Source organism: Pelodiscus sinensis, chromosome 31 (assembly GCF_052426305.1).
Source record: "Pelodiscus sinensis isolate ZL-2025 chromosome 31, ASM5242630v1, whole genome shotgun sequence".
Taxonomy (NCBI): Eukaryota; Metazoa; Chordata; order Testudines; family Trionychidae; genus Pelodiscus; species Pelodiscus sinensis.
In genome coordinates this window covers 329154-353417 of record NC_143082.1, presented here as the reverse complement: position 1 = coordinate 353417, position 24264 = coordinate 329154, and the positions used below count along the sequence as shown (strand labels likewise).

The 24264-nt window shown below is 52.1% G+C and overlaps 1 protein-coding gene across 5 annotated transcripts in view; it reads right to left on the bottom strand.

Moving 5' to 3' along the window:
• Positions 1 to 24264, bottom strand: part of LPAR2 (lysophosphatidic acid receptor 2) — a 64367-nt gene that overhangs the window by 24835 nt on the left and 15268 nt on the right. For 2 of the 5 annotated variants that reach the window (XM_075902470.2, XM_075902469.2), the window contains exons 2-3: positions 12138 to 12231; positions 7767 to 8509 (exon numbers count right to left, since the gene is read on the bottom strand). In XM_075902470.2, the coding sequence (XP_075758585.1) occupies positions 7767 to 8499 (733 nt within the window). In that variant the 5' untranslated portion in view covers positions 8500 to 8509; positions 12138 to 12231. Of the gene's footprint in view, positions 1 to 7766; positions 8510 to 12137; positions 12232 to 12355; positions 12379 to 22989; positions 23225 to 23265; positions 23486 to 24264 lie in introns of those variants that run through there. The other 3 variants (XM_075902468.2, XM_075902467.2, XM_075902471.2) reach the window with 3 other exon arrangements.

The window sequence follows — 24264 nt, the reverse complement described above, 5'->3', positions numbered from 1 at the left end:
CCCTAACCCTGCTTTCACCGCCCGCCTGCCCGGATTGCCACGGGACAGCCCCACTGCCCCTAACCCTGCTTTCACCGCCCGCCTGCCCGGATTGCCACGGGACAGCCCCACTGCCCCTAACCCTGCTTTCACCTCCCGCCTGTCCGGATTGCCACGGGACAGCCCCACTGCCCCTAACCCTGCTTTCACCTCCCGCCTGCCCGGATTGCCACAGGACAGCCCCACTGCCCCTAGCCCTGCTTTCACCGCCCGCCTGCCCGGATTGCCATGGGACAGCCCCACTGCCCCTAACCCTGCTTTCACCGCCCGCCTGCCCGGATTGCCACAGGACAGCCCCACTGCCCCTAACCCTGCTTTTGCCGCCCGCCTGCCCGGATTGCCATGGGACAGCCCCACTGCCCCCAGCCCTGCTTTCGTCACCCGTCTGGATCTCCGCAGGACATCCCCGCTGCCCCTAACCCTGCTTCCGGGCGGCCAGTTCCCCACCTCCTCCTCCCAACTCGCCCCGCTCTGCTCCCCTCCCGGCAGCCACGCTGAGGCCTGGTATTTTTTTCCCCACGGCCCATAGTTTGGGAAACGCTGCTCTACAGTACAATTGCATGATGAACGCATTTCCACCACCTTTTACTGGAAACCTATCGACCACTACGTTTACCTTCATGCCTCTAGCTTCCATGCAAGACACATTTCTCAAGCTACTGTTTACACCCAAGCCCTAAGATACAACCAGATTTGCTCCAATCCCACAGACAGACAAAACCACCTACAGGATATATAGCGCTTTCTTAAAACTGAAATACCCACCCAAAGAAGTGAAAACACAGATTGACAGAGCCAGAAGAGAACCCAGACATGAACTACTTCAATACCGGCCAAGAGGAGAGAACAGACTTCCACTTGTCATCACCCACAGCCCCCAACTTAAAACCCTCCCACAATCTACAACCTACCCTGGAAAATGACCCCTCACTCGCACAGGCCCTGGGGAAAGGCCAATCGTGACAACCCACTAACCTCCAACAAATTCTTTCCAGTAACCATGCAGCACACCTCCGTCAATCATCCCTGCCATCAGCCCAGGTGCCAGCTCTGCCCACACATCTACTCAAATGATTTCATCACTGGACCCAACCACATCAGACCCAACACATCAGGAGCTCATTTGCACATCCACTAATGTGGTTTATGTCATCAAATGCCAGCAATGCCCCTCTGCCATGTATATTGGCCAAACTGGACAGTCTCGATGGGAAAGTCTTAAGGGACACAAAACAGATATCTGAAAGGCAACACACAGAAACCTGTTGGAGAACACATTAACCTGCCTGGGCACCCATTAGTGGATCTTAAAGTTACTGTGTTGTTTCAGGCCAATTCCACAAGCCGAATACACAGGGAAGCATTGGAGCATAACTTCATTTACAAATTTGGGAGCCATCACAAAGATATGAATAAAGACATTACCTGGCTAGCACTCTACAGTCCACATCCTAAAGACTTAACCAACCAAACAATGGGTACTTCAGAACAATTTGCACCTTCTCTATTAGCTTCTTGTAACATGAACACTCTAATTCGCTATTTTCCCCCTTTCTTCCCCCCCCCAGCCTTTTCCAGGGAAGAAACCACTTGGAAGCTATCCCCCATCCTAACCTTCTTTTTGCTTGGAGTTAGGAAAACAAAGAGAACGATGTGGTTCTGCTTCTCCCAGGTAATGTGGTTTCACTTAGGCATGTAGGTTTAAGGACACAAAAATGAACTAATATTGATTAATCAAAACAAAAAGAAAAACACTTTTATTATTAAAACAAGACTACTGTTGCAAGCATAGTAAACGATTGGGTGTTAAAAGCCATGGACTGAAATAGACTCAGGGATTTTTCTTGGGGTATAATTCTTAATTACAAAAGAACAGAGAAAAACAATTAACCAGCTCAGACATGATTTCCAAACCCCCAAACAAGGAAAACCAGATACCCTCACAAACCCGCAGATACAGAGGCAGCAATGCAGGGTGGCAGCAGCCCGTCCGAGGTGAGGGCTGAGCTCCCAGACCTGGCATAAGCTGGAACTGAGCTCGGCTGCCTGGTTCCTAATACACTTTTAAGTGCAGAGCCACAGTGGGAGTAGGTCCTGAACCCTGTATCAGCCAGGACTGAGCCGGGCTGCTGGCCAGCCTGCTAAACGTTTATTGGTGGTGGTGGGTGGGGAGAATGCGTTAAGTCTATAGCATTAACCTGTCAGCTTTTGCTTATTGGTTAATTGACTACACTTTTATGTCCCTACTTTGCAGTCCAAGCAGCTTTGAGGGCTGGCTGTCCCGGCCCCATCCTTTCCACCCAAGGCCCCACTCCTTCTGGTGGCACGGATCCAGGGCTGCCTCCACACAACAGGGGCCTGTGGAAGCTGTCGGCCCTCCTATATCCTGAGTCCCACATGGCTGCATCATCACAGCAAACTAGAGAGATAAACAGGTAACTGGTGCCTGGCCCAGCTGGCACATGCCCCACTCTGGCCCAGCCGGGTCCACCACGCTATGCTGTGGGGCTAGAGGCTGGCAGTCCCGTGGGGTCAGGAGCCAGCAACAGGCACCCAAGCCCTGTGGTTAACCATATAACCAACAGAATTCTGATTTTTACATTCTGTACATTCCTACAACAAACTACTCTTTGGGAAATAATCGTTTAGCAGAAGGATTTCGAAGAACAAAGGATGGCCATTTTGTGGATGAATGAGGTCGGCGGGGGGAGGGGGGGAGAGGGAGAGGTTTCTAGGGCGAGTCTTGTGCCTTCTGGATCCCTGCTATTTGCAGTTGTGTTTTTAGTGCAGAGGCTGCGGTAAACCGTGCACTCCCTTGGCAGCTTTCAAGGGTGCATCTTGTTACTCTGGGAGTTTGTGTCCTGGCCTGTCTCCTGGGGGAGGGTGGAAGAGAAGGCAAAGTGCTCACTGCGAGTTTTCAACTACACCCTTTACTGGAAATCAGCTGCTGGGGGCGGGGCGGTTCCAAAATGAGAGAGTGACTCTGAAACCCTCTATTAAGACCATTGCTTTGGTCCTAATTTCAAGGGGGAAGAGAAGGAAGGGAAATTCTGCACTCAGCCTTTAGAGGAGAAGTGCCCCACGGTGTCAGGAAGAGCCATGCTCCCAGCTTGTCCGACATCTACTGCCTCTCTCTGGCCCGTGCATGCCAGGCCAAATTACCCAGGGCTTAGAGCCCACAACTGGGCCCAAGTTCTTGGAAGCGTCCTTTGGACCCTAAATGATGGGGCTAGACTCTCGAAGGTGTGCTGTACCCAGGCTCTTCTGTCTGAGCACCTGCACCTGCGTTTTGGTGCCAAAACAGGAGCTAAGTTCTTCAGAAAATCTGTTTCCCCATCATGGCCTGCTGACAACCTGGCTCACCAGAGACTTGGTGGCTGCCAGGCCCCGACTTTGATCTCACTCTCACTGCCCAGTTACAAGAGCAGTGATAGAGATGCAGCCACATTAGTCTGGTCTGGCTGAAACAGAAGAGACGACTGTGCAGCACTTTAAAGACTAACAAGATGGTTTATCAGGTGATGAGCTTTCGTGAGCTAGACCCACTTCCTCAGATCAGATTGTGGAAGAAAACTGGCATGGCCATATGTACCAAAGGGATACAATCAGAGTGAACACATATAAAATAGACAAATCAGATTTTAGAACAGAGAGGACTGAGGGGGGGAAATTAATGTCAATGAGATAATGATATTAGAGGTGATAATTGGGGAAGCTATCTTTGTAATGGGTGAGAACTTTAAAGTGCTGCACAGTCCTGTCTTGTTTCAGTTACAAGAGGTCTGTCTAGGGGCTCACTCACAGGACAGTTACTTCAGATGACTGTAACTCACTACATCTGTTCTGGAACAGAGCTTGCCTGGGACACTGGTTCTGGAATATGAATGTTCACAGGGGAAGCTTTTCTGGAGCAGTTATCACTAACCCACGTTTTTAAGTGTCACCTAGGAGACAGAAACCCACCCACTTCAGGAAAAGTCCCTCTGTGCCATCACGGTGGGTAACCGACAGACCCATCCGTTCACTTTGCTGTTTCTTAGTCACAAGTGAAACACTTTTCCAACCCAAAAGCATCTTTCACATGCCCCATATTGTGCTTCCTGAAGAGCATCCATTCCAGAAGCTTTCCCTGGACATTACACACACGTGTATGCGCACGTCCCCCCTCCCTGACCGAGCTCCTGAACACTGACATTAACCAGATGCTTTTTGTTTCCTTTATTGAGCAATAAGCTGTCTAAATCTTGCTGTTTCCCCATGGGGGCAAAGACATTTATGGAGCCAATTCTCTGTTGATGCGATACAGCCAATACAATTAGAGCAGCAGAGAATACGGCCTGGTGTGACCCACCGGGTAGCTGCCAGCAGCTGTTGGGAACGACTGGCATGCAGTGGCTGGGCTGTCTTTGGAAGAGTAGGGGTGCACGGGGCAGGATCAGGCAATGGGATGGCCAGGAGGCCATAAACAGGCTGGCAATTAGCTCTCTGGCCCATGCACGCGATTGCGAGTGCCTCACGCCATCCACTCGCTCCAGCCTTGTGCTCAGGCCAGGGCACCCAGGGGACCGTGCTTCATGCACACACGTGCCCACAAGCCCAAACAAGAATAGGCTGTCTCGCTGTCAGCCACGCGAACGGCCTTGGCCCCTCTCTCGACTCCACTGAAACCCCCAAGGGCTCTGGCTGCACAGACTCCTGACGCTGGCTCAGTTACGACATGGCTCTCGTCCATGGTGTTTGGGAGAACATCTCCCGCTGCCTAGCTTCCCCTGGGGTGCTCGGCTTGAGCACAGCCTGGAGCCCGACCAGCGGTTCATCTGCTCTGCGGTGCAATCTGGACTCAGGGAATCCTGCTGCTGTTGTCATGGGCAGCATGACATGCCTTTCCTCACCAACATGCTGCATCTCCCCAGTCTCCGCCATCCTCCCTGCCCCTTTGCTCCCATCTTTACCATCAGTGGCCTATCCGATCCCTTACCCACAGCTGTCCGATCTTGCTTCCCCTGCGGGTCTCTAACCCTCCCACCAGCCATCACACCCTCCCCACAGGGCCGTATTATGACTTCCGTGGGCCCTAGGCACTTTTGCCTTCGTGGCCCCCTTCCTCCATAAAAAAAATATGAAAAATTATATCTGACAACTGCGTTGTTATAAAGACGACTATAATCCAGGGTGGATTATATTCGTCTTCATACCAACGCAGTCGAAGTACGTACCTCGCTTATTGTGAGAAGTAGACTGCGCTGAGGCGGAGGGGCCTCCTATCCGCCATCATGGCCGAGTGGCCATACAGTTTACAGTCACTAAGCTTCTGATTTTAAAAGAAATTTAAACATTTTCATGGGCCCCTAAGAGTATCGCCGGTGCTAGGCACTGTGCCTACTGGATAAGTCGGCCCTGCCTCCCCAGTGCGCAAGGGGAAGATCCATCTCTGGAGAAGGCCAAGTTTGCAGAAGCCTGTGGAGCTGGGGAAGGAGAGTATCCCAGGAAATCTCTGCATTAGCCGCAATGGCAGCACGTGTTGAGCTGTGACATTAACGGGCATGTCGCGGCTCTGAGTAGTAAAGCCCCCTAGGGTCCGCCCCCACGCCCCCCTTGCTCAGATGTCTGGGTGAAGAGCTGGCTCTGTCATTTCCTTCCTGACAAGGGCAGAACCTAGCACTCCGCTATGGGATGCTAAGGGCATTGGGCAAGTCCTCTCCATCTCCTCCATACAATCCCCTTATGATGGGCAGAAGGCCCCGGTTCCTCGCAAGGAACTGATCAGCTCCTCTTAGCCACCAGCCCCAGCACGCTGCAAACCAGCACAGAGCCTCTCCTCCAGGCTCTCCCCTGCTGGTTTCCAGTTCCAGGGGCAGCGAAACGTTGGAAAGGGATCCTTGCAACAGAAAGGTGGATTAGGTCTGTGTCCCTCTCTCCCCGTATCTTAGATGATCCAGCGAAGCCGCCAGAAATCTTCCCTCCTTCCCCACATGCCAGTAATGTCCGCCCAAGGTGAACGACTGTTCTGGAGGGTGGAAAATAATCTGCCCTGTTCCTGACTGCAAAATAAACAAAACAAAACATGTCCCAGACCCGCTGAACTTGTCTATAGCTGCCGATTGATTTCTAGGCAATTATGGGCACAAGCTGGCAGCAGGCCACACGGCGGGAGGGATCTAGCATGCAAGACACAAAGCCCTAGCACCCTGCTAGCAAGTTGCAAGAGGATAAGAAGGCTCATTCTCTTCCACTACTCAAAAACAAGGAATAATTCTGCTGCACTAGGGAGACAACTGATTCCTGCTGCCCCCTCCCCCTCCGGGGCCCAGCTCTGTCAGCAGGAGTTTGCAGGGAGTAGCCTGTTTGCAGCTTGAAGGTTTCCCTGACTGAGCAAATTCTGCACTTATCAGGGGAGGTTTGCAAGCCAGGGAGTTTGACCACAGGCTCAGTCTGAGCTGGGCTGCAGAGATGCTTAACATGGTGATTCACTGCAGATGGAGTACTTTAGGTGTGGTAAATAAAAAGTAATGATAAAAGAATCAACAGATTTCCTCGAAATAGTCCTGCAGTTGCCAGGCACCCTGCAACAAGGTCCTGCTGGCACTGCAACAGCACCCCAGCGCTGCAGCCTGCATGGTTATAAATTATAACTAATATCCCCTTTATGGTTGATGCCTTTCACCTCAAACTCCCCAAAGACTTGTACAGACTATTACACTCCAAGACATTAACGGGCAGCTGCCGCTGGAGTGCAGGACAGCAGCAGCAGCCGCCCCCCCAATGCACATCACTGGCCAGGGAGACTAGGACAAACCTTGGGCCAGATTCTCTTGGGGTATTTTGCCAGATCTCTGTGGTGCTTCTCAATGGATAGCCACAGGGGGGCTGGCACAGAGGCTCTCACAGAGAGCCCCTTCTGGTGGCTTTAGTGTTTACGCAGAGCAGCCAGGACCTGGACAAAAGGGACTCGAAAACCTTCAAAATCAGCACTCCAAGCTGGGAAGATGCAGCAGGTAACAGGCCACACTGTAGTCAAAGAGACTGAAGAGAGATGGCGGAAGGAGAGGAAACAAGAAAGTGCAGCAGGTCGCAAGGGCTATCAGTGCCCCAGCTCCATCCTCTGACCCTGTGCTTTACACCTGCACTATTGGTGGCAAGGACTGTCACTTGTGCACAGAACTTCCTTTGTCACTTGTGATGCTCCAGCAGGATAGAAAGGAACAGAGCTACTTTGACATCAGAACCACTGTGTACTAAAACGGATGGCTGTAGTAGACAGCTGGGGATCAGCTTCTCTCCATTACGCAGGCCATACCACTAAAACACACGCAGGACACCAGAAAAAAACAGCCTTCTTTTTACAGGCCAGAGGGCTGGATTCTTAACCCCTGCACCACCCCTTTGTGCTGAAATACAGCAGGCCTGAGGACTTTCCCAGCCTGCAGGAATCCCTCAGTGGCATACGGATAGCATAGCTGCCCCCTTGCATCTTCCAGGGTGTGTTGGTGGCACTGTGGGAGAGGACAAGGGGACATAGTTATTGCCACCTCAGTGTTGCCCTAAACACCCCCATGGGAGCCACTCCAGTTGCAGGTAGGGTAGGGGAGTCTTGAGGCTGCTCTAAGTTACACCAGAGGCAAACCATCCCCCTGGAGTCCCAGAGGAGGAGGAGGGTGGCTCAAAACACCTCCCCCAAGACCCAGGCAGACACGGGGAGGAGCCGCACTGAGCGGGAAACAACTCACTGAGAATGATGACGACGGTTTTGGTGAGATTGATCATGGTCTCCTTGTAGCGGGGGTGGAAGCTGGTGTGTTTGGACATGTGCGTTATCTTCCTCTTGACATAGATGAAGATGTGCGAGTAGACCACCACCATGATGAGGAAGATGACCAGGTTGGAGATGGCCCAGAAGATCAAGTAGCTCCTGCTGTAGAGGGGTGCCATGCGGGAGCACTTGCTCAGATCACACAGGCAGTGCCAGCCGTAGGATGGGATGAGACCAAGCAGCAGGGCGGTGACCCAAATGCAGCAGATCAGAATCACCACCCGCTGGTTGGACATTGTGCTGTGCAGCTGCATGGTGAAGACTGTCTGGTGCCGCTCCACGGCGATGGCCAGCAGGTTCACCACGGAGGCGGTCAGGCTGGTGTCCAGTAGGCTCTGCCGGATGAACCAGGTGCGGAGGGAGAGCCCTGCTGTCCGGGGCCCCGTGTGGAACATGAGGAACATGTAGGCGACGCCAGCGAAGAGATCCGCGGCCGCCAGGTTCCCCAGCAGGTAGTAGATGGGGTAGTGGAAGCGCCGGTTGATGATGATGGCGGTGATGACCAGCAGGTTGGTCAGGAGCACGATGACGCTGACTGTCAGGCCCAGAGTAACAACCAAGACATCCTTGGTCCTCCAGTAGGAGGTCAGCTCCTTCTGGCTGTTGTTGTAGAAAAACCCCACGCTCTCATTGTCGAAGCAGCGGGTCATCGTCACAGTCCTGCAGGCAGGAGAAAACAGGGTTAGTTCAACCCAGCGTGGCAAGTTTATGGGCCCATAGTACCAGGAATATCCTAGGCAGCATCGCATGGAGACCCCCCCCGGGCCCTCCACATAGGAGCCGCTGCCAGAGGGGGTGCCCCAAGGTAAGCACCGCACCCTTCAGCTCCCCAATCCCCAAACACCCTCCCACAGCCTGCACCCCTCACTCCCTATTGCACCCCCATCCCTGCCCACACCCAGAGCCTGCACCCAAACTCCCTCCTAGAGTCCATAACCCTCCCCCACCTAAACTCCCTCCCACCCCGGCAGGGCCGGGAAAGGCACGTGGACCCATTCTGGGCATCACCAACAATTCTACAAATGTGCTGGCCCAGTAGCATGCAAAGTAGCCCTGTTTCCAATCCCTGAGACACCCACACTGGGACAACACTCTAACATCTGGCCTACTTTATTGCTCAGTTGTGAAAAACTTCATCCTCCAAGTACCATGGATAGCAGAGGTAACTGGTGAAGGGAGATATGGGGGCCACATGACCACTCCCCCAGCCTGGGGAATGGCAGGGACATCCCCCTCTTCATCCCAGGCCCTCTCTCTCCCTGCCATTGCTCTACTCCAGCCCTGCCTCTCTCCTTTAGCAAGGCTTTTGATATGGTCTCCCACAACATTTTTGCCAGCAAGTTAAGGGAATGTGGATTGGATAAATGGACAGTAAGATGGTTAGAAAGCTGGCTGGAAGGTCGGGCCCAGCGGGTAGTGATCAATGGCTCGATGTCAGGATGGCGGTTGGTTTCTAGCGGAGTGCTCCAAGGATCAGTTCTGGGACCAGTTTTGTTCAACATCTTTATTAATGACCTGGATGAAGGGATGGATTGCACCCTCAGCAAGTTTGCAGATGACCCTAAGCTAGGGGTGAGAGAGAGACACGCTGGAGGACAGGGATAGAGTCCAGAGTGACTTAGACAAACTGGAGGATTGGGCCACAAGAAATCTGATGAGGTTCAACAAGGACAAGTGTAGAGTCCTGCACTTGGGACGGAAGAATCCCAAGTATTGGTACAGGCTGGGGACCAACTGGTTAAGTAGCAGTTCTGTAGAAAAGGACCTGGGGATTACAGTGGATGAGAAGCTGGACATGAGTCAGTGTGCCCTTGTAGCCAAGAAGGCTAATGGCATACTAGGTTGCATTAAGAGGAGCACTGCCAGTCGATCCAGAGATGTGATTATTCCTCTTTACTCGGCTCTGGGGAGGCCACATCTGGAGTATTGTTTCCAGTTCTGGGCCTCCAATTACAGGAAGGATATGGATGCATTGGAGAGGGTCCAGCGGAGGGCAACCAAAATGATTAGGGGGCTGGAGCATATGACCTATGAGGAGAGGCTGAGGGAGTTGGGTCTGTTTAGTCTGGAGAAGAGAAGAGTGAGGGGGGATTTGAAAGCAGCCTTCAACTTCCTGAAGGGAGGTTCCAAAGAGGCAGGACAAAGGCTGTTCTCAGTAGTGAGAGATGGCAGAACAAGGAGCAACGGTCTCAAGTTGTGGTAGGTGTCATGTTACTGGATTTTAGGGAAGCAGCCAGATCACTGCTGCCCCCGTCGGGGGGTGTTGGCCCTAAAAGTGGTACAAAGGAGGCCATGTGAGGTGTCAAATAGAAGCTTACTTTCTTCTGATTCCATATATGCTATTCATGTAATTGTATAATGTCTGAGTGTGAAGTTATAAGCATGTACTTTATATGAGTACTGAATGGCTACGTCTAAAAATTTTTCCGTTAAAAGCATTGCGGAAAAGAGCATGTAGATTGGCACAGACGCTTTTCGGCAAAAGCACTTTTTGTGGAAAAGCGTCCGTGGCCAATCTAGACGAGGTTTTGCGCAAGAAAGCCCCGGTCGCCATTTTCACAATCGGGGCTCTTTTGCGCAAAACAAGACCGCGTTGTCTACACTGGCCCTCTTGCGCAAAAGCATTTGCGCCAGAGGGCTTTTGCCTGAATGGGAGCAGCATAGTATTTCCACAAGAACACTGACAATCTTACATGAAATCGTCAGTGTTCTTGCAGAAATTCAAGTGGCCAGTGTAGACAGCTGGCAAGTTTTTCCACAAAAGCAGCTGCTTTTGCGGAAAAACTTGCCAGTCTAGATGCAGCCAATGTGTCTCAGTATGTGGTTGAGAAATGGGCAAAGCTCAACCTATGGACATGCTAATGAGCAAGCCGCTATGGAACAATAGCCCTCCACAGGCCAAGGATACACCTCAAGTACGGTGACATATACCTAAGGGCTACCAGCAGGGAGCACAGGGATAGGCCACTGGCCAAGTGACCTGCTGCAGCCAAGAAGAGATGGGGAAGAAAGTATATAGATGCCATGTGGCATCCTCCATTTTGTCTTCAGATTTGCTCCTGATCCCAGATGCAGCCTCGCAGGGAATCTTGAGCCGGGAAGAACTGTGGACCCATCCAGACATAGGATGCACACCAAGGACTTGTAAGCCAGCAGCTGTGACATCTCTGCTGCAGGCCTGCATTGAGAACTGGGAGATTTGATGCATGTAATGTATGATACTTTAACAACCTTACTCTCAGGCTTTTCTTTCTTTTAGTAATAAACCTTTAGATGTTAGATTCTAAAGGATTGGCTCAGCGTGATATTGTGGGTAAGGTCCAGAGTGTAAATCTGTGGCTGGTTTCTTGGAACCGGACAGAACTTGTGCAGGGAAGGTGAGATTGGGTTCTAAAACCTCACCTGTGTATGAGGCCCAGGGCCATCTGGGGCACAGATATTGCTGGAGTGTTGGAGGAGTTTTGCTAGTGAGGCTTCTGGCTGGCCAGGCAGGCAGCTGAAGCGCTTGGTGGGACTGGTTTGTGGCCTATTTGGGAAAGTCCCCAGTCTGGGGGCTATAAAGAGCCCCGAATTTGAGCAATTTGCCCTGAGCAGATGCTTTCAGCTGTGCCCAGACCTGGCCTGGTCCATCACAGTGGGAGAGGTCCACGTTGGATATTAGGAAAAACTATTTCCCTAGGAGGGTGGTGAAGCACTGGAATGGGTTCCCTAGGGAAGTAGTGGAGTCTCCATCCCTAGGGGTGGATAAGTCTCGGCTTGACAAAGCCCTGGCCGGGTTGGTTTAGTTGGGATTGGTCCTGCCTAGAGCAGGGGGCTGGACCTGACCTCCTGAGGTCTCTTCCAGCTCTATGATTCCTCCTCCAAGCAGTGTGGCCCAGGGGACTACCTGGGCAACAGGGGTCCCCCCCACACTCACCAGTAGCAGCAGGGGACACAGACAACATGGTCCCAGCTTGCTTTGCTCCCTCGGCCGCATTGCTCCACTTCTCACTAGTGAGTGTGGGAGTGGAGTGCACTGGGGCCACCGTGCTCTGCTTTCCCCGCCGTTGCCAGTGAGTGCGGGGGCAAGGGGGCTAGACCCCAGCTGCAGGCACCAACCCCCCCAGCTCCTGAGCCACCCAGAGGCTCTGGTCCTGCCAGCTGCTAGTCCCTTGCCCCTCCTGGCCATGGCATTTGGGGGTATGTGCCCCTCGTGCCCGCCATGCACCACCTATAAAGGTTAGGAGCAGCAAACCCTGGAGAAGTCAAAGGCAAGTCAAAGGAAGAATTCTTCTAGTGACCTACTTACTGCTTTCTGAGCGGGGGCTACTCCAGCGATGGAAGGGCTGCTCCTGTAGACACTGGCTGAGCCGCCCCACAGCAGTGTTCTGAGAGCACCTACCCTATAAACAGAAAAGGAAAAAGCCTTGGTAGGTCAAGCCACACCCTCCAATACCACCACGAGTCTAAGAACAGGAAGCCACATGGGCTGCTAATATAGCAGCCCTTCCCCCACCCCTCCCACACCAGATGTTTGATGCTCCATGGCCTTGTACAGTCTGTGATGCAGCAGGGCCCAGAGGCAGCCAGAGGGCTACAGGGGAGTTATGTAAGCCCGTGGCTAATAAAGGCGTGGTTCCCTGTAGGCTAGGGAAGGCTTCTAGAGGCCAACTGAAGCACCTGTAGCCAATTAAGGCCCTGTGAGGAACCTAATAAACCCGTCAGGCAGATGGGGTGGAGTGAGAAAGGACTGGAGTCTGAAGGCATGTTGCTGAAAGGCCAGAGAACAAGAGGAATGGAGACGCCCCCCCCCCCCCCGCAGCATTAAGGGGAGGGGGAATCCGCACAGACTCAGAGGGGCTGGGGCTGTAACCTAGACCCCTCCCTCACCATGGCTCAAGTAGAGTGCACAATGCCCAGGAATAGAGGCAAGGGATGGCGCTCTGACCCACCTCATCAAGGGGAAGCATGGGACTCACCAGTCATGCCACGCACTTGCCACAAGGCCTTTGCGCAAGGACAAGGGAAAAGCCAATTGGGGGTCTGCCTTAGTGCCAGGGACATGCAGGGGCCCCAGAGCAGAACCAACTCCAGGAAAACTGTGCTGAGAATGCAGCACAACTCCGGAAAGAGCTCAGGCCTGATAAGGGGTTCCCCCTCGGGGTGTCTGCATCCAGACCCGGCAGCCTGTGTGGCAGACAGGGCTGCAAGGAGTGCTGTTGCTCCAGCTGCTGGGCTGCAGAAAGTTAAGAGAAAGCAGAACAAAGGCGCTTGGCAGTTGCACAGAAATCTAACTACGCCTTTGATTTCCTGCAGCTGTTCCTCAGTGCCCCAGCACTGCTGCTCCTGCTGGCCAGTGTACTGCTCTGCCTTTGCTGCTCAGTGCCCGATGGCAATCCCTGCCTGGTCCTAACTGGCCCTCCGCTCCCACGTTTTACTCATGCTGTAGAGGGGATGGGCGCTGCAAGGCTGGTCTCTCAAGGGGCAGCCCAGCACCACGCTCCACAGACTGCTCAACTGCTGCAGCACATCAGCAAAGTGGATCCTGGGGCTGGGGCACTTCTCGCCACCTGTAGCTACACAAGGCAAGGTTGACGGGGGTCTGGGTGACCTCACGCCCCACCTGGAATTTCTTCAAGCCCCCCCCAGGGGGGCACACCCCCCAGTTTGGGAACCCATGTCCTAGAGCCGTGGTCACCAACAGGTCGATCGCGAGGCCTTGACCAGTCGATCGCGAGGTGTCCTGTCCGCCCCGCCCCCATTTCCCTCCCACCCCCGAGAAGCCCCACTACCTACCTCAAGTGAAAATGGAGGTAGTGTCGGCTTCCCAGGATGGACAGAAGTCCTCTAGCTGAGCGCCACTTCTGGTGATTCCAGAAGTGCGCTAGCTCCTCTGCCGGGTGCACTGCGGGAGGGAGCATCGGCTCCCTGCACCGCACAGGAGGGGTGAGTCAGCCCTGGGGCAGGCGCATGCAGGGCTTCCCTGTGCGGGGGGAGGGGAGGAAGGTGTCGGCCTCGGGGCAGGCGCGCGTGGGGGGCTTCTCTGTGCAGCGGTGGATTTAGGGCCAGGCGAGCGGGGCGGCTGTCCCGGGCCCCGCGCATGCGCCTTGGCACCACGGCGCATGCGCTGTGTCAAAGAGGGGGCCCCATGGCACTCTCATCCGCCCCTGTCTCTGTGCAGTGGTCGGCCACGAGGCAGGTGCACGTGGGGTTTTCCTGAGTCACGGGGGGGTTGGCCCCGGAGGAGGAGGCAGATGCAGGAGACTCTCTGCCTCCACTGGCACCCCGCCCCCTGTCCCCAGCTACAGAACTCTGTCCCTATTCCCGTCCCCACTCCCCGCACTCTGTCCCCACAGCACCCTGCCCCCTGCTGCAGAACCCTGCTCTTTCTCCTCTCCCCTCCCAGCACCCTGTTCCTTCTCCCCTGCCCCCAGCCGCAGAACTCTGTCCCCACAAAATGTATAATTATAAATGCTTCATTTTAAATGTAAATAGCATGAATAAAAACAGACCATTTATTTCATAACTATAAACCCGTGATTTTAATTTTATATATCACAATAATTTAAAAATAAGCTGTTTATCAGAGTGTGTAAGTAAGGGCTGGGGATAGCAAGTGATGGACAGGAGGAGAATAGAGAGGGTGGGGCTTCAAGGAAGGGGCGGGGCTTCAAGGAAGGAGCAGGGCAGTAGATCTTTGCCTGTTCTGAGATTTAAAAAGTGATCTTGGGTGTAAAAAGGTTGGCGACCACTGTCCTAGAGAGACAGGCTCCTGCTGCCTTGCTAGTGTCAGGAAAGGCTGCTCATCTCACTTGGAAGCCTCATGCAGGGTCTGGCAGTAGCTAGGTGGCGGGTCTCTCCTAAGATTCACTTCTCAGCCACTGGGGTGAAGCTGATGGGGAATCAGGTGCCCGAGCTGAGGCAAAGTCAGACCCTAACAGTGGCAGTGGGTTTGTTTGGGAAAAATGCCGACTGGTTTAGAGAGTTCTCCCACCCACACGGCATTAGAGCGCCGACACAAACAGGGCCAGCTCTCAGCGCAGAAATGGGTCTGTAACTCAGCAGGATGTCTGCTTCTAGGGCTAGGCTAAGCAGGGCCTGGCCTGTCCTTTAATGGCGCAGTTACTACAGCTGCAGAGAAGAATCGCTCAGCTACATCTGCACTGGATTTCCCCAGCACCAGCAGGCATGCAACTGTGCATCCCACCTCCAGCGAGGCCTCCCCTGCTCCCTCAGCACTGTGCAGGCGCCTGCACACAGGGACTGAGCCCCAACAACAATGGGACGCCCTGACCCCATCCCCTGCTCAGAGGGCTCCAGATCCCCAAACTGTTCTCAAAGCCTTGATTTAAATCCCTTCGGCCACAGGCTACACGTGGGGGCATGTGTGTCACATGCCGTGGCCAGGGACCAGCCAGCAGCTGGGGAGGAGACTGGGGAGGAGTCTGATGCCCACAGCAGGGGCCGGGGCCCCCACCCTCCCAGCAGCAGCAGGACAAGCAGATCAATGACACCAGCTTGCTCTGCTCCCCCAGCTGCATTGCTCAGAGGAGGGGTGGGACCACCTCACACTCACCACTGGAAAGCGCAGAGAAGCAGCCTGGGGAGCAGAGCCAGCTGGGACCAGCTTGCTCTGCTCCCCACATCATTGGTGGTGAGTGTGCGTGGGGAGCTGGAACTCTGGCCCCACGAGTCATCACCTGGGGGTGGGGGAAGAGGCAGAGAAAGGGCAGAGCAAGGGTGGTGAGTGGGGAAAGGGCAGAACAGGGTCAGGCGGGGTTGTCCTGGCACACAAGTACTGAAAGAGGCTTGTCTTCTCATTTTTAGCACATTTTAAAATAAATCACTTGACTAGAAATATTGTACTTGCATTTCATTGTGCAGTAGACAGTAGCGGGAGTCAGAAACTTTAGTTTGTAGTGGCTTTGCTAGGGTTTTTAAGCTGCCTCTCGTGAACTAGGCAAGTATCTAGAGGAGCTGATGTACCCTCTGTAACATCTCTGGGGGTACTCATGCATCTGGCTGAACCTCAAGCCACAGGGAGTTCAGCAGACCTCACAGGCCTTCTTACTCCCTTTCTCTGCCTATTACCCTCCCTTGCACAGCATCTACTCTCCCTCACCACTGTGGGTGCAAGAGCCTTCTCCACTGCAGCTACAGTGGTCCAGAGCAACCTCCCTGCCTCTCCTCCGTGACTTGCCAAAACAAATATGAACTGTCACGTGCCTTCACTGAAACCTCTTTCCTCCTCTCCCCTCCCTGTTACTCGCTGCTATTTTGCTGTCTGAAATATTGTGTTGCAGTCTGCATGGGAGAAGCTGTACAAGATGAAGGTGCCTGTCATCCAGTGTAATTTCAAGCCCCATCATCATTTCCTTCTGCAGCCAACATCCCACATGGAGTGGCACAAAACTGTTTGTATTGGAGAAACCAGGGTTTGTGTTTTGCAACCTTTCAGATGCTCCCCCCTGACACCTGCCTGCTTGGCTTGAGATCAGGATAATGAGGAGTTAATTAAGAATTCTCTCCTCATTAAAAGACTATGAAAGAACAGTCCCAGAAACAAGCAAATGAGATGAGGAGAAGCCTATTACACACACAACCCTACCAGCATCTTGGTTCTCTAAGGTGACAAAGCAGAGGTAAACTCAGCTCAGAGCCAGTGAACAACAGCTGACAATTTTTGTATGTATTTTTCCTTCTTTAGTACTAGCTGCCCCAAACCTGTAAGGCCGGGCTTCACAGAACTCGTCAATCCTCATTGCTCTCTTAAGATATTGGTTCCGCATTTTGTGGATGAGGGTTATGGAAACACAAAGGTAAAATGGCTCAGTTACAACCAAAGGGCCAGCCTGATAGAGAAGAGAACAGAACCTCATCCCCAGCCATGAACTGACTTGTAGCTCCCTAGTTGAGTTGATGAGGCTGCTGCCCAGGACTGAAAGCAGAACAAAGTCCAGGAGCATCCCATCCACTCCAGCTAGTAAGCAACACTTCCTCCTTTTCCAGGATGTTCAGAGTCTACCAGTGCAGGGAGCAGAATTTGCCCTGCTCACAATATTGTTAGTAACCCAGTAATGAGGTCACTACAGGCAGTCCCCAACTTACGAATGCGTTACGTTCCAAACACTTGGTCATAACTCTATTTGGTTGTAAGTCGGAAATACCCTTAAACGCGTTGCCCGCGCTGTTCGAAAAACTTGACGTACATGGTTCTCAACTCGAAAATATTATAATGGGGTTAATGGGAGGTTGGTCGTAAGTACAGATGGGCATCATAAGTCAGTGTGTTAGTAAGTTGCGGAGTGGCTGTATAGCCAGTCCAACCTGGTTATCAGCTGTGCCCCACCCGCCTCTCCCCACACACCCAGCTAATTGTGCAAACATGCAGAGCAGCTTTTGGAAGCATAGGCACAACACAAAAGAAGCCGGGTTCGAAAGCTCAGCTAAAGACAATCTCTTCACTTACACATATAGCTCGATCACCAGAGAGTCTGGTTGCAGCACAAGCATTTGGGAATTTAACTTAGCACACCTCAGGGAGGTAGGAATGTATCATCATCCACATTTTTACAGATGGTAAACTGAGGCACAGAGCTGTGGTCTGGCCTTTCTAAGCCAGCTACCTTCTAAGCCAGCAGCATGAAGCTGCCCTGGGTTAACTACACCTAGCCAGGTAGAGCGGCCAATGGGAATGTAGGTAGGAATTTCACCAGGACAAAGGAATTGTTCTGGTTTTTCCCTGCTTTCGGGGAGTTCCTTCCAGCTATTGAGGGAGACAGACATGTCTGTCTCTCCAAGAAACAATTCTTCACTTTCTGTAAGTAGGGTGAAGTTTAGATAAATCCATTAGGTTTGATTGTTTTATGGTTTGGGAAATAGGATCTGATGTTTTGGCTTTCTTTTGTAACTAAGTTCTAGGCCCACGGAGTTTCTCCATGAGTATATTATTGTGTTACTTTTCCATCTGGTCATTATGCTAGCACCAAGAATATTGTGATGACAATAAACGTTCTTTCTCTTTTCTTTTTATGAACCTGGGATTGGTTAATGGTGGTGTCCTGGTTTGTACTTTAGGGCTGAGATTTCCCAAGGGATCTCTCCCCTGATTTTTCACATCAATATTTGGGTGGTGACAACGGAGATTTTATCCCCCCAAATCTAGGGTTTTAAGATTTTGGGGGAAATTTTATACCAAAGCCTGGTAGATAAGGTTTTGGGTTACGTTTGCTGGCCCCCACTTCTGCATTTATCGTGCCAGAGTGGGGAAGGAGCCAATGACAGCCGCCCTTGAGCTTCCGCTACCAGTGCATCCTCTGGCCCCACCTGGCCTCCCCCATGCTCCCCGCCAAGCTTGGTAACCTCAAGTCCCTGCAATGCTGTAACCACAAACCCATGCTTGCTCTGCCTTCTAAGCCAGCAGCATGAAGCTGTCCTGTAAGCGTACCTTACACGCTACCATGCAGCTGCTCCAACCACAGCTCGCTTGAGGGTGGGAGCCCGTTTTACAATCTGCAAGGGTGGGGAAACTTAAGACAACTAGCTGACCAGCAAGAGGAGGGAATGATAGGAAGAAAGATTAGGGACAGACAGTGAGGGTGCAAGCAGGGCTTAGCTCAATTTGCGTAGATCAGTGGTCCCCAACCTTTTGGGGCTGCAAGGCACCCAGGGGCAGGGCTGCACATGCGCTGCGCACCCAGGGGCAGGGCCGCCCATGCGCCATGCACCCTGCACCCGGGGCCAGCACAGCGCACACGCAGCAGGCCTGGGGCAGGGGCCACGCACGCGCCGCGCAACCGGGGGCAGGGCCGCACATGCGCCATGCACCCGGGGCCGGCACAGCACACACGAAGCACACCTGGGGCAGGGGCCACGCACGCGCCGCGCAACCGGGGGCAGGAGCTGCCCATGTGCCACACGCCCGGGGGCAGGCCCGGCCCTGATCACTTGGTGGGCGCACATAAATGCCCCGGTGGGCGCCATGGCGGGCACCGCATTGGGCACCAGTGGCCTAGATTATTTTGAGTTATGTCAATTGCGTATGTAAACAGGGTCTGAGCTTATTTCAAAATTGGGAGCATCTACACAGCACTTACTGTGAAATAGAGCACTCTTCCTCCGACTCCCCTTACTCCTCCTACAGGAGGCAAAGAAAGAAGTCCTCCAGCTTGACAGTATTTCAACATGGTTTGGAAATGACACCCACTGTGTAGACGTGAAGTGATTTCAAAATAACGTTGCTATGTAGACTACCCTGAGAGGAAACCACTGGGAGAAACAGACAGCCAGGGAGCCCCCGGGGATGTCTCTTTGGGAAAGGAATTGGTTAGGAGCTCCCATATCTTCACACACCAGCAAGGACGGGCCTATATAAGCAGCTCCCTTGTCAGCCATTTGCAAAATCTTAAACCAGCCAAAACAAAGAGGGAGACTTTAGCAGAAGAAACAACAATACACTTCTCTGCAGAGTGCCCTGGGGAGGGGGAAAGAAGGGCACACCGTACTTTGTACATCGGCCAGCTGCACACACGGAAAGCAGGGTTTAAATGCATTCGTTTCCATGGAATTTTGCTATGAAAGGGTTTCAATCTACCCATATTTTTTCCACTGTGTACAACATAAATGCTTACATACTGTGAGGAGTTCAAGAGAGAGAGAGAGATACATCTTTCAACAGTATTCTCTGAAACACCAACTCACACACCTCATGCAAATTTTGTATTATTTCTGTCAAAAGGATACTGAAAATAACAAAACCACATGGGTGTTAATGCGTATGGCATCCAGACCTCAATCAGACAAAAAGTATACTGAGACAACATTGTCTTGAACTTCCACCAGATAATGGAGACCAATCATATTTTGTCCAGAGAATTAAGATTTTGGCCACTATCTATAAGCCATGCTCTTATAGCCCTATTGCTCCCAGGCAGGGATAGTCAATTATTTTTTGTCAACGTCCAAATTTCTTGGTCAAGATCCTGACTACAGAGAAAATGCAGTAAATGTTTCAGGGTGTGTTCAAAAACAGCGGGTGATCTGGGTCCACATATTGATTAACCTGGTCCCAGGCTATTAGAGAGCCAAACTGGGTGCGGTGACACCTTTTATTGGACCAACTTGTGCAGATGGAAAAGCTTGTCTCCAATAAGATATATCCCCTTAGCCAGCCTGTCTCTTCAGAAACTCTCTGACAAGCCCAATAAACTTTGCTATGCACACCGCATGCTTTCATAGTTCCCTGGGTAACTGCAATGCCCAAAGCGACCGGGCAACAAAATGGCAAATTAAATTTCATGTTGATAAATGTAAAGTAATGCACATTGGAAAAAATAATCCCAACTATACATACAGTATAATGGGGATTAATTTAGCTACTCAAAAGAGAGATCTTGGAGTCATTGTGAATAGTTCTCTGAAAACATCCACTCAGTGTGAAGCAGCAATCAAAAAAGTAAACAATGTTAGGAATCATTAAAAAGGGGATAGAGACTAAGATGGAGAATATCTTATTGCCTCGGTACAAATCCATGGTACGCATACATATTTGTTCACCTCATCTCAAAAAAGATAGGTTGGCATTGAAAAAGGTTCAGAGAAGGACAACAAAAATGGGTAGGAGTTTGGAGCAGGTCCCATATTAAGAGAGATTAAAAAGACTGGGACTTTTCATTTTAGAAAAAACAGAAATCCTGTGGCACCTTAAAGACTAACCAGGGGCGACCCTAGACTAGCTGCCAGCAAGTGGCACCCTAGGAGAACCATGCAATCAGCGCTCCCACCTCCAAACCCCTCAATGATATTGCGTCACCATTGGCGCTCCGTTTAACTTGGCGCCCCAGGTGACCGCCTATATGGACGGGCCACCCCTGGGACTAACAGATGTATTGGAGCATAAGCTTTTGTGGGCAAAGACCCACTGCATCAGATGCATCTGTTAGTCTATAAGGTGCAAGAACAAGAAGTCCTGTGGCACCTTATAGACTAACACGGCTCCCCCTGATAGTCTCCTCTTTTCTAAGATGGAAAAGTAAGGTCTATGATCGAGGTCTACAAAATCATGACTGGTGTGGAAAAAGTGAATAAGGAAAAGTTATTTATTTGTTCCCATAACAACTAAGGGTCGCCATATGAAATTAATAGGTGGCGGGTTTAAACCAAATAAAGGGAAATATTTCTTCACACAGTGCACAGTCACCTTGCCAGAGGATGTTGTGAAGACCAGGACTTTAACAGAGTTCAAAGAAAAACAAGATAAATTCATGGAGGTTAGGTCCATCAATGGCTATTAGCAGGATGGGTAGAAATGGTGTCCCTAGCCTCTATTTGTCAGAGACTGGAAATGGATGACAGGAGAGGGAAGACTTGATTCCCTACTCCCCCTGGGGCATCTGGCATTGGCCACTGTTCGAAGACAGGATACTGGGCTAGATGGTCGTTCTTGCCTCAACTTCCCCCTCACTGAGAGCAAAGCCCTGTTTTCTCTTTACCCAGCTGCATAAGAAGAAAAGAGCCCTGGTCTGTATGCATTGTATCCAAGTACGGAAAACCAGTTCTTTAGCATTCAGCTAAATGACAGGGCCTTAAGCCTGGCGTCAGGGCTGTAACAAGTGTGGAGCAAGCAAGGTACTCGCCTTGGGCACATCATAAATTGGGGCGCAAAGACGCAGTCAATAAAAATAATAAGCTGCAAAAGTAAAAAGTGCAATGGGTGCTAACCTAAGGAGAGGCGGCACATAATTAATATTTTGCCCAGGCACAGAAATACCTAGTTAAGGTACTGCATGGTGTTAGACCAGGGCTGGACAAAAGGGCTTCTACACAGCCCTGCCCACAGGCCAATCAGGGCTTGGGGACGCCCTGCAAGCAGCTCAGCACTTAGGCACTCCCTTGCAGGGCAGGGTCAGGCAGCAAGAGACTTCAGTGCTTTCCCCCTCCCCAGGCCCTGACTGACCTGGGGGCAGCAGGGGGAAGCACACAAAGTTTCCTCCCATTGCCAGGGACCTGGGTATCTAGAGGGAACCGCCAGTTGGTGGTTCTCTGGGGGGGGGGAGGGAGTCAAAGAATTTGCACGCTCCCCCACCCCCAGGCCAATCAGGGTGGGGAAACATGGAAGTGTCCTGGCCCCGCCCCTTCTGGGGTGACTTGGGGCCACTTCAAAAATTTCTGAAGTGGTTCGTGGTCAAAAATTATTGCCCACCCCTACTTTAGACAAACACACGCTGGAGAATATGGCAAGATTCACAGAGTGTTGCCAACTTTCTCTAACATGCAAGGAAGCTACAGCCTAAACCTCTGCAAGCTGGTGATCTGGGTGGAGTCCCAGGTGTTGACAAGTAATTGCTTATGTTCCTGGGAGCTTCCCTGACATCTCAAGCACAGCTCTGCAATTAGGAAACCAGCCTTGGAGAGCAGGCTCCAGGGTGGAGATCACCACAACCCATCATTACACACAACAGACTAAACAAAAGGCTTCCATTTGCTTGCAGCTGGTGCCACGAGGAGACACGGGTTTCCTGGTTTCTGTGGATGGCCATTCCCTTTCTAGGCAAGGCCTTGCAAAGCTTGGTGTTCACTGGCCGGCACTTATTTGGTAAAATCAGTGGCAGCTGACCACCATACAGTCCCAAACTCTCTTCGCCATCATATCACCTAGAATTCATGTGGTTTTCTCCCTTTAACCAACTGTGGCTAGTAATAGACAGAAATTCTCCCTTCGCACACTCTCCTGCGGCTATCACTGTTAAGAGGTCCTCTCCAGAGCTGCTAGCCCCATACATGTTTCCTCCTCTTCTACGCTCACAGCTCTGACGCATTCACAGCAAGTTCAGACTCATTCTTTTAACAGAAAATAAAAATGCCCACACCTCCTGGCTTTTAATACTGGAAGGAGCAGCCTATCTCCTTCGGGTTTGGGAAGGCATGGGGTGCACATGGCTGGACCAGTGCTAGCCAGTGTAGTCTGGAAATGATCAGGGATGACTTGCTCCTGCTAATAATCACAGTCAGTACTGCTCAAACCAGAACCAGTTCCCTTCTCACACCGGTCAGGCCAGCTTTCTGAATAGCGTCTGCTGCAATGCAAACAGAAATTCAAAACTCTGTTGTTTTAAAAAGAGCTCTTCATCACTACAGCATTTCACTCCAAAGCGTAATCTTACCTGAAAGCACAACCGCTGCACCCCAGAGAGTTAGCACTGGCCTCCCCACCACAGCAAGCCAGAGCTGCTACGGAGCAAGGAGATCCCTGGGGGAGACCGCCCCATCCTTGGGAGACAGAGGCTCCTCCAAGCAGAGGCAGCTGGTGCCAATAGGAAAGTTTAAGAGAAATGTTCGAGCTCCGCAGTCTGTCTCAGGCAGCTTTGAAACACGGACTTCTGAGAGGGGACTTTGCAAGAGCCCATCCTTCTTTGTGCCCTCCCCTAGGCGGGTCTTACCAGGCGCAGGCATCCGCCAAGCTGGAGACCTGATCCACCCCGTAATCCGAGTCTTTTACTGCTTCACGCAGGCTGCAGATCACGTTCCCCGCACCTCCACGAGAGCAGGGACAAGCCGCTCTACGCTCTCGGCTCCGCGTTTCTGCTCCCTGCATGGGTGGGCGCAGCTCACGGGAAATGTGTATCGGGGTGCCGGAGATGGAGTTCTCTCCGCTCCCACCCTCAGAGCCTCACCGCGCGGTAACCTTATTAATTCCAGGGCTGGACTCCGATCTCTCCAAAGTCAGGCGTGGTGCAGATTGTCCTCAGCAGAGCTTCCTCTAGAGCTGCGTTCCCGTGCGGGGGCGTGAAGAATTCCAGGGGGGGCCGCCAGGCGACCCAGACCCCCCAGTTTTGCTGCTATTTTTGTTTTTCAGCCTGGGTTCTTTTGGGGGGGGGGGCTCAAGTTTTGCTGCTGGGGGAGGGGGCGTGAGAGTTTCTCAAAAATCGAAAAGGGGACGTGATGCCAAAAAGTTTGGGAACCACAGCTCTAGAGACACCAGCCTTTGCCCCAAAGCCTGACCTGGGACTGCTCCTTCCTAGGGAATGTGCTCTGCTACAGCCCCAATAGTCACCTCCACATCCAGGCTGCATGTGGGAATCTGGCCCTCCCACCCCTTCATGCTCTAATTCCACTAAGGGGTGAGAAGACACAGGGGAAGGGGGAAATGCACATCCTGGGGCAGGGGGGACTAACAAGGGACCTCTCCCCTTTGCACCTCTCAGAGGGAAGCTCCCACGGGGGCGGGGCAGACCCTTTGCATACTAAAATCACCTCACTTCTTAATGTCAGGAGATCTGAGAGCGATTTGTGTAAAGCCAAGACAGAAAGAACCCTGAGACTGTGTGATGGACCCCCCCCCCCCCATGCTGTATGAAATGGACTCATGGACATGAATATACATAACTCAAAGGTGGTTTGAGCAAATTATTTCGTGTAACCCATCCATCTTCATGACA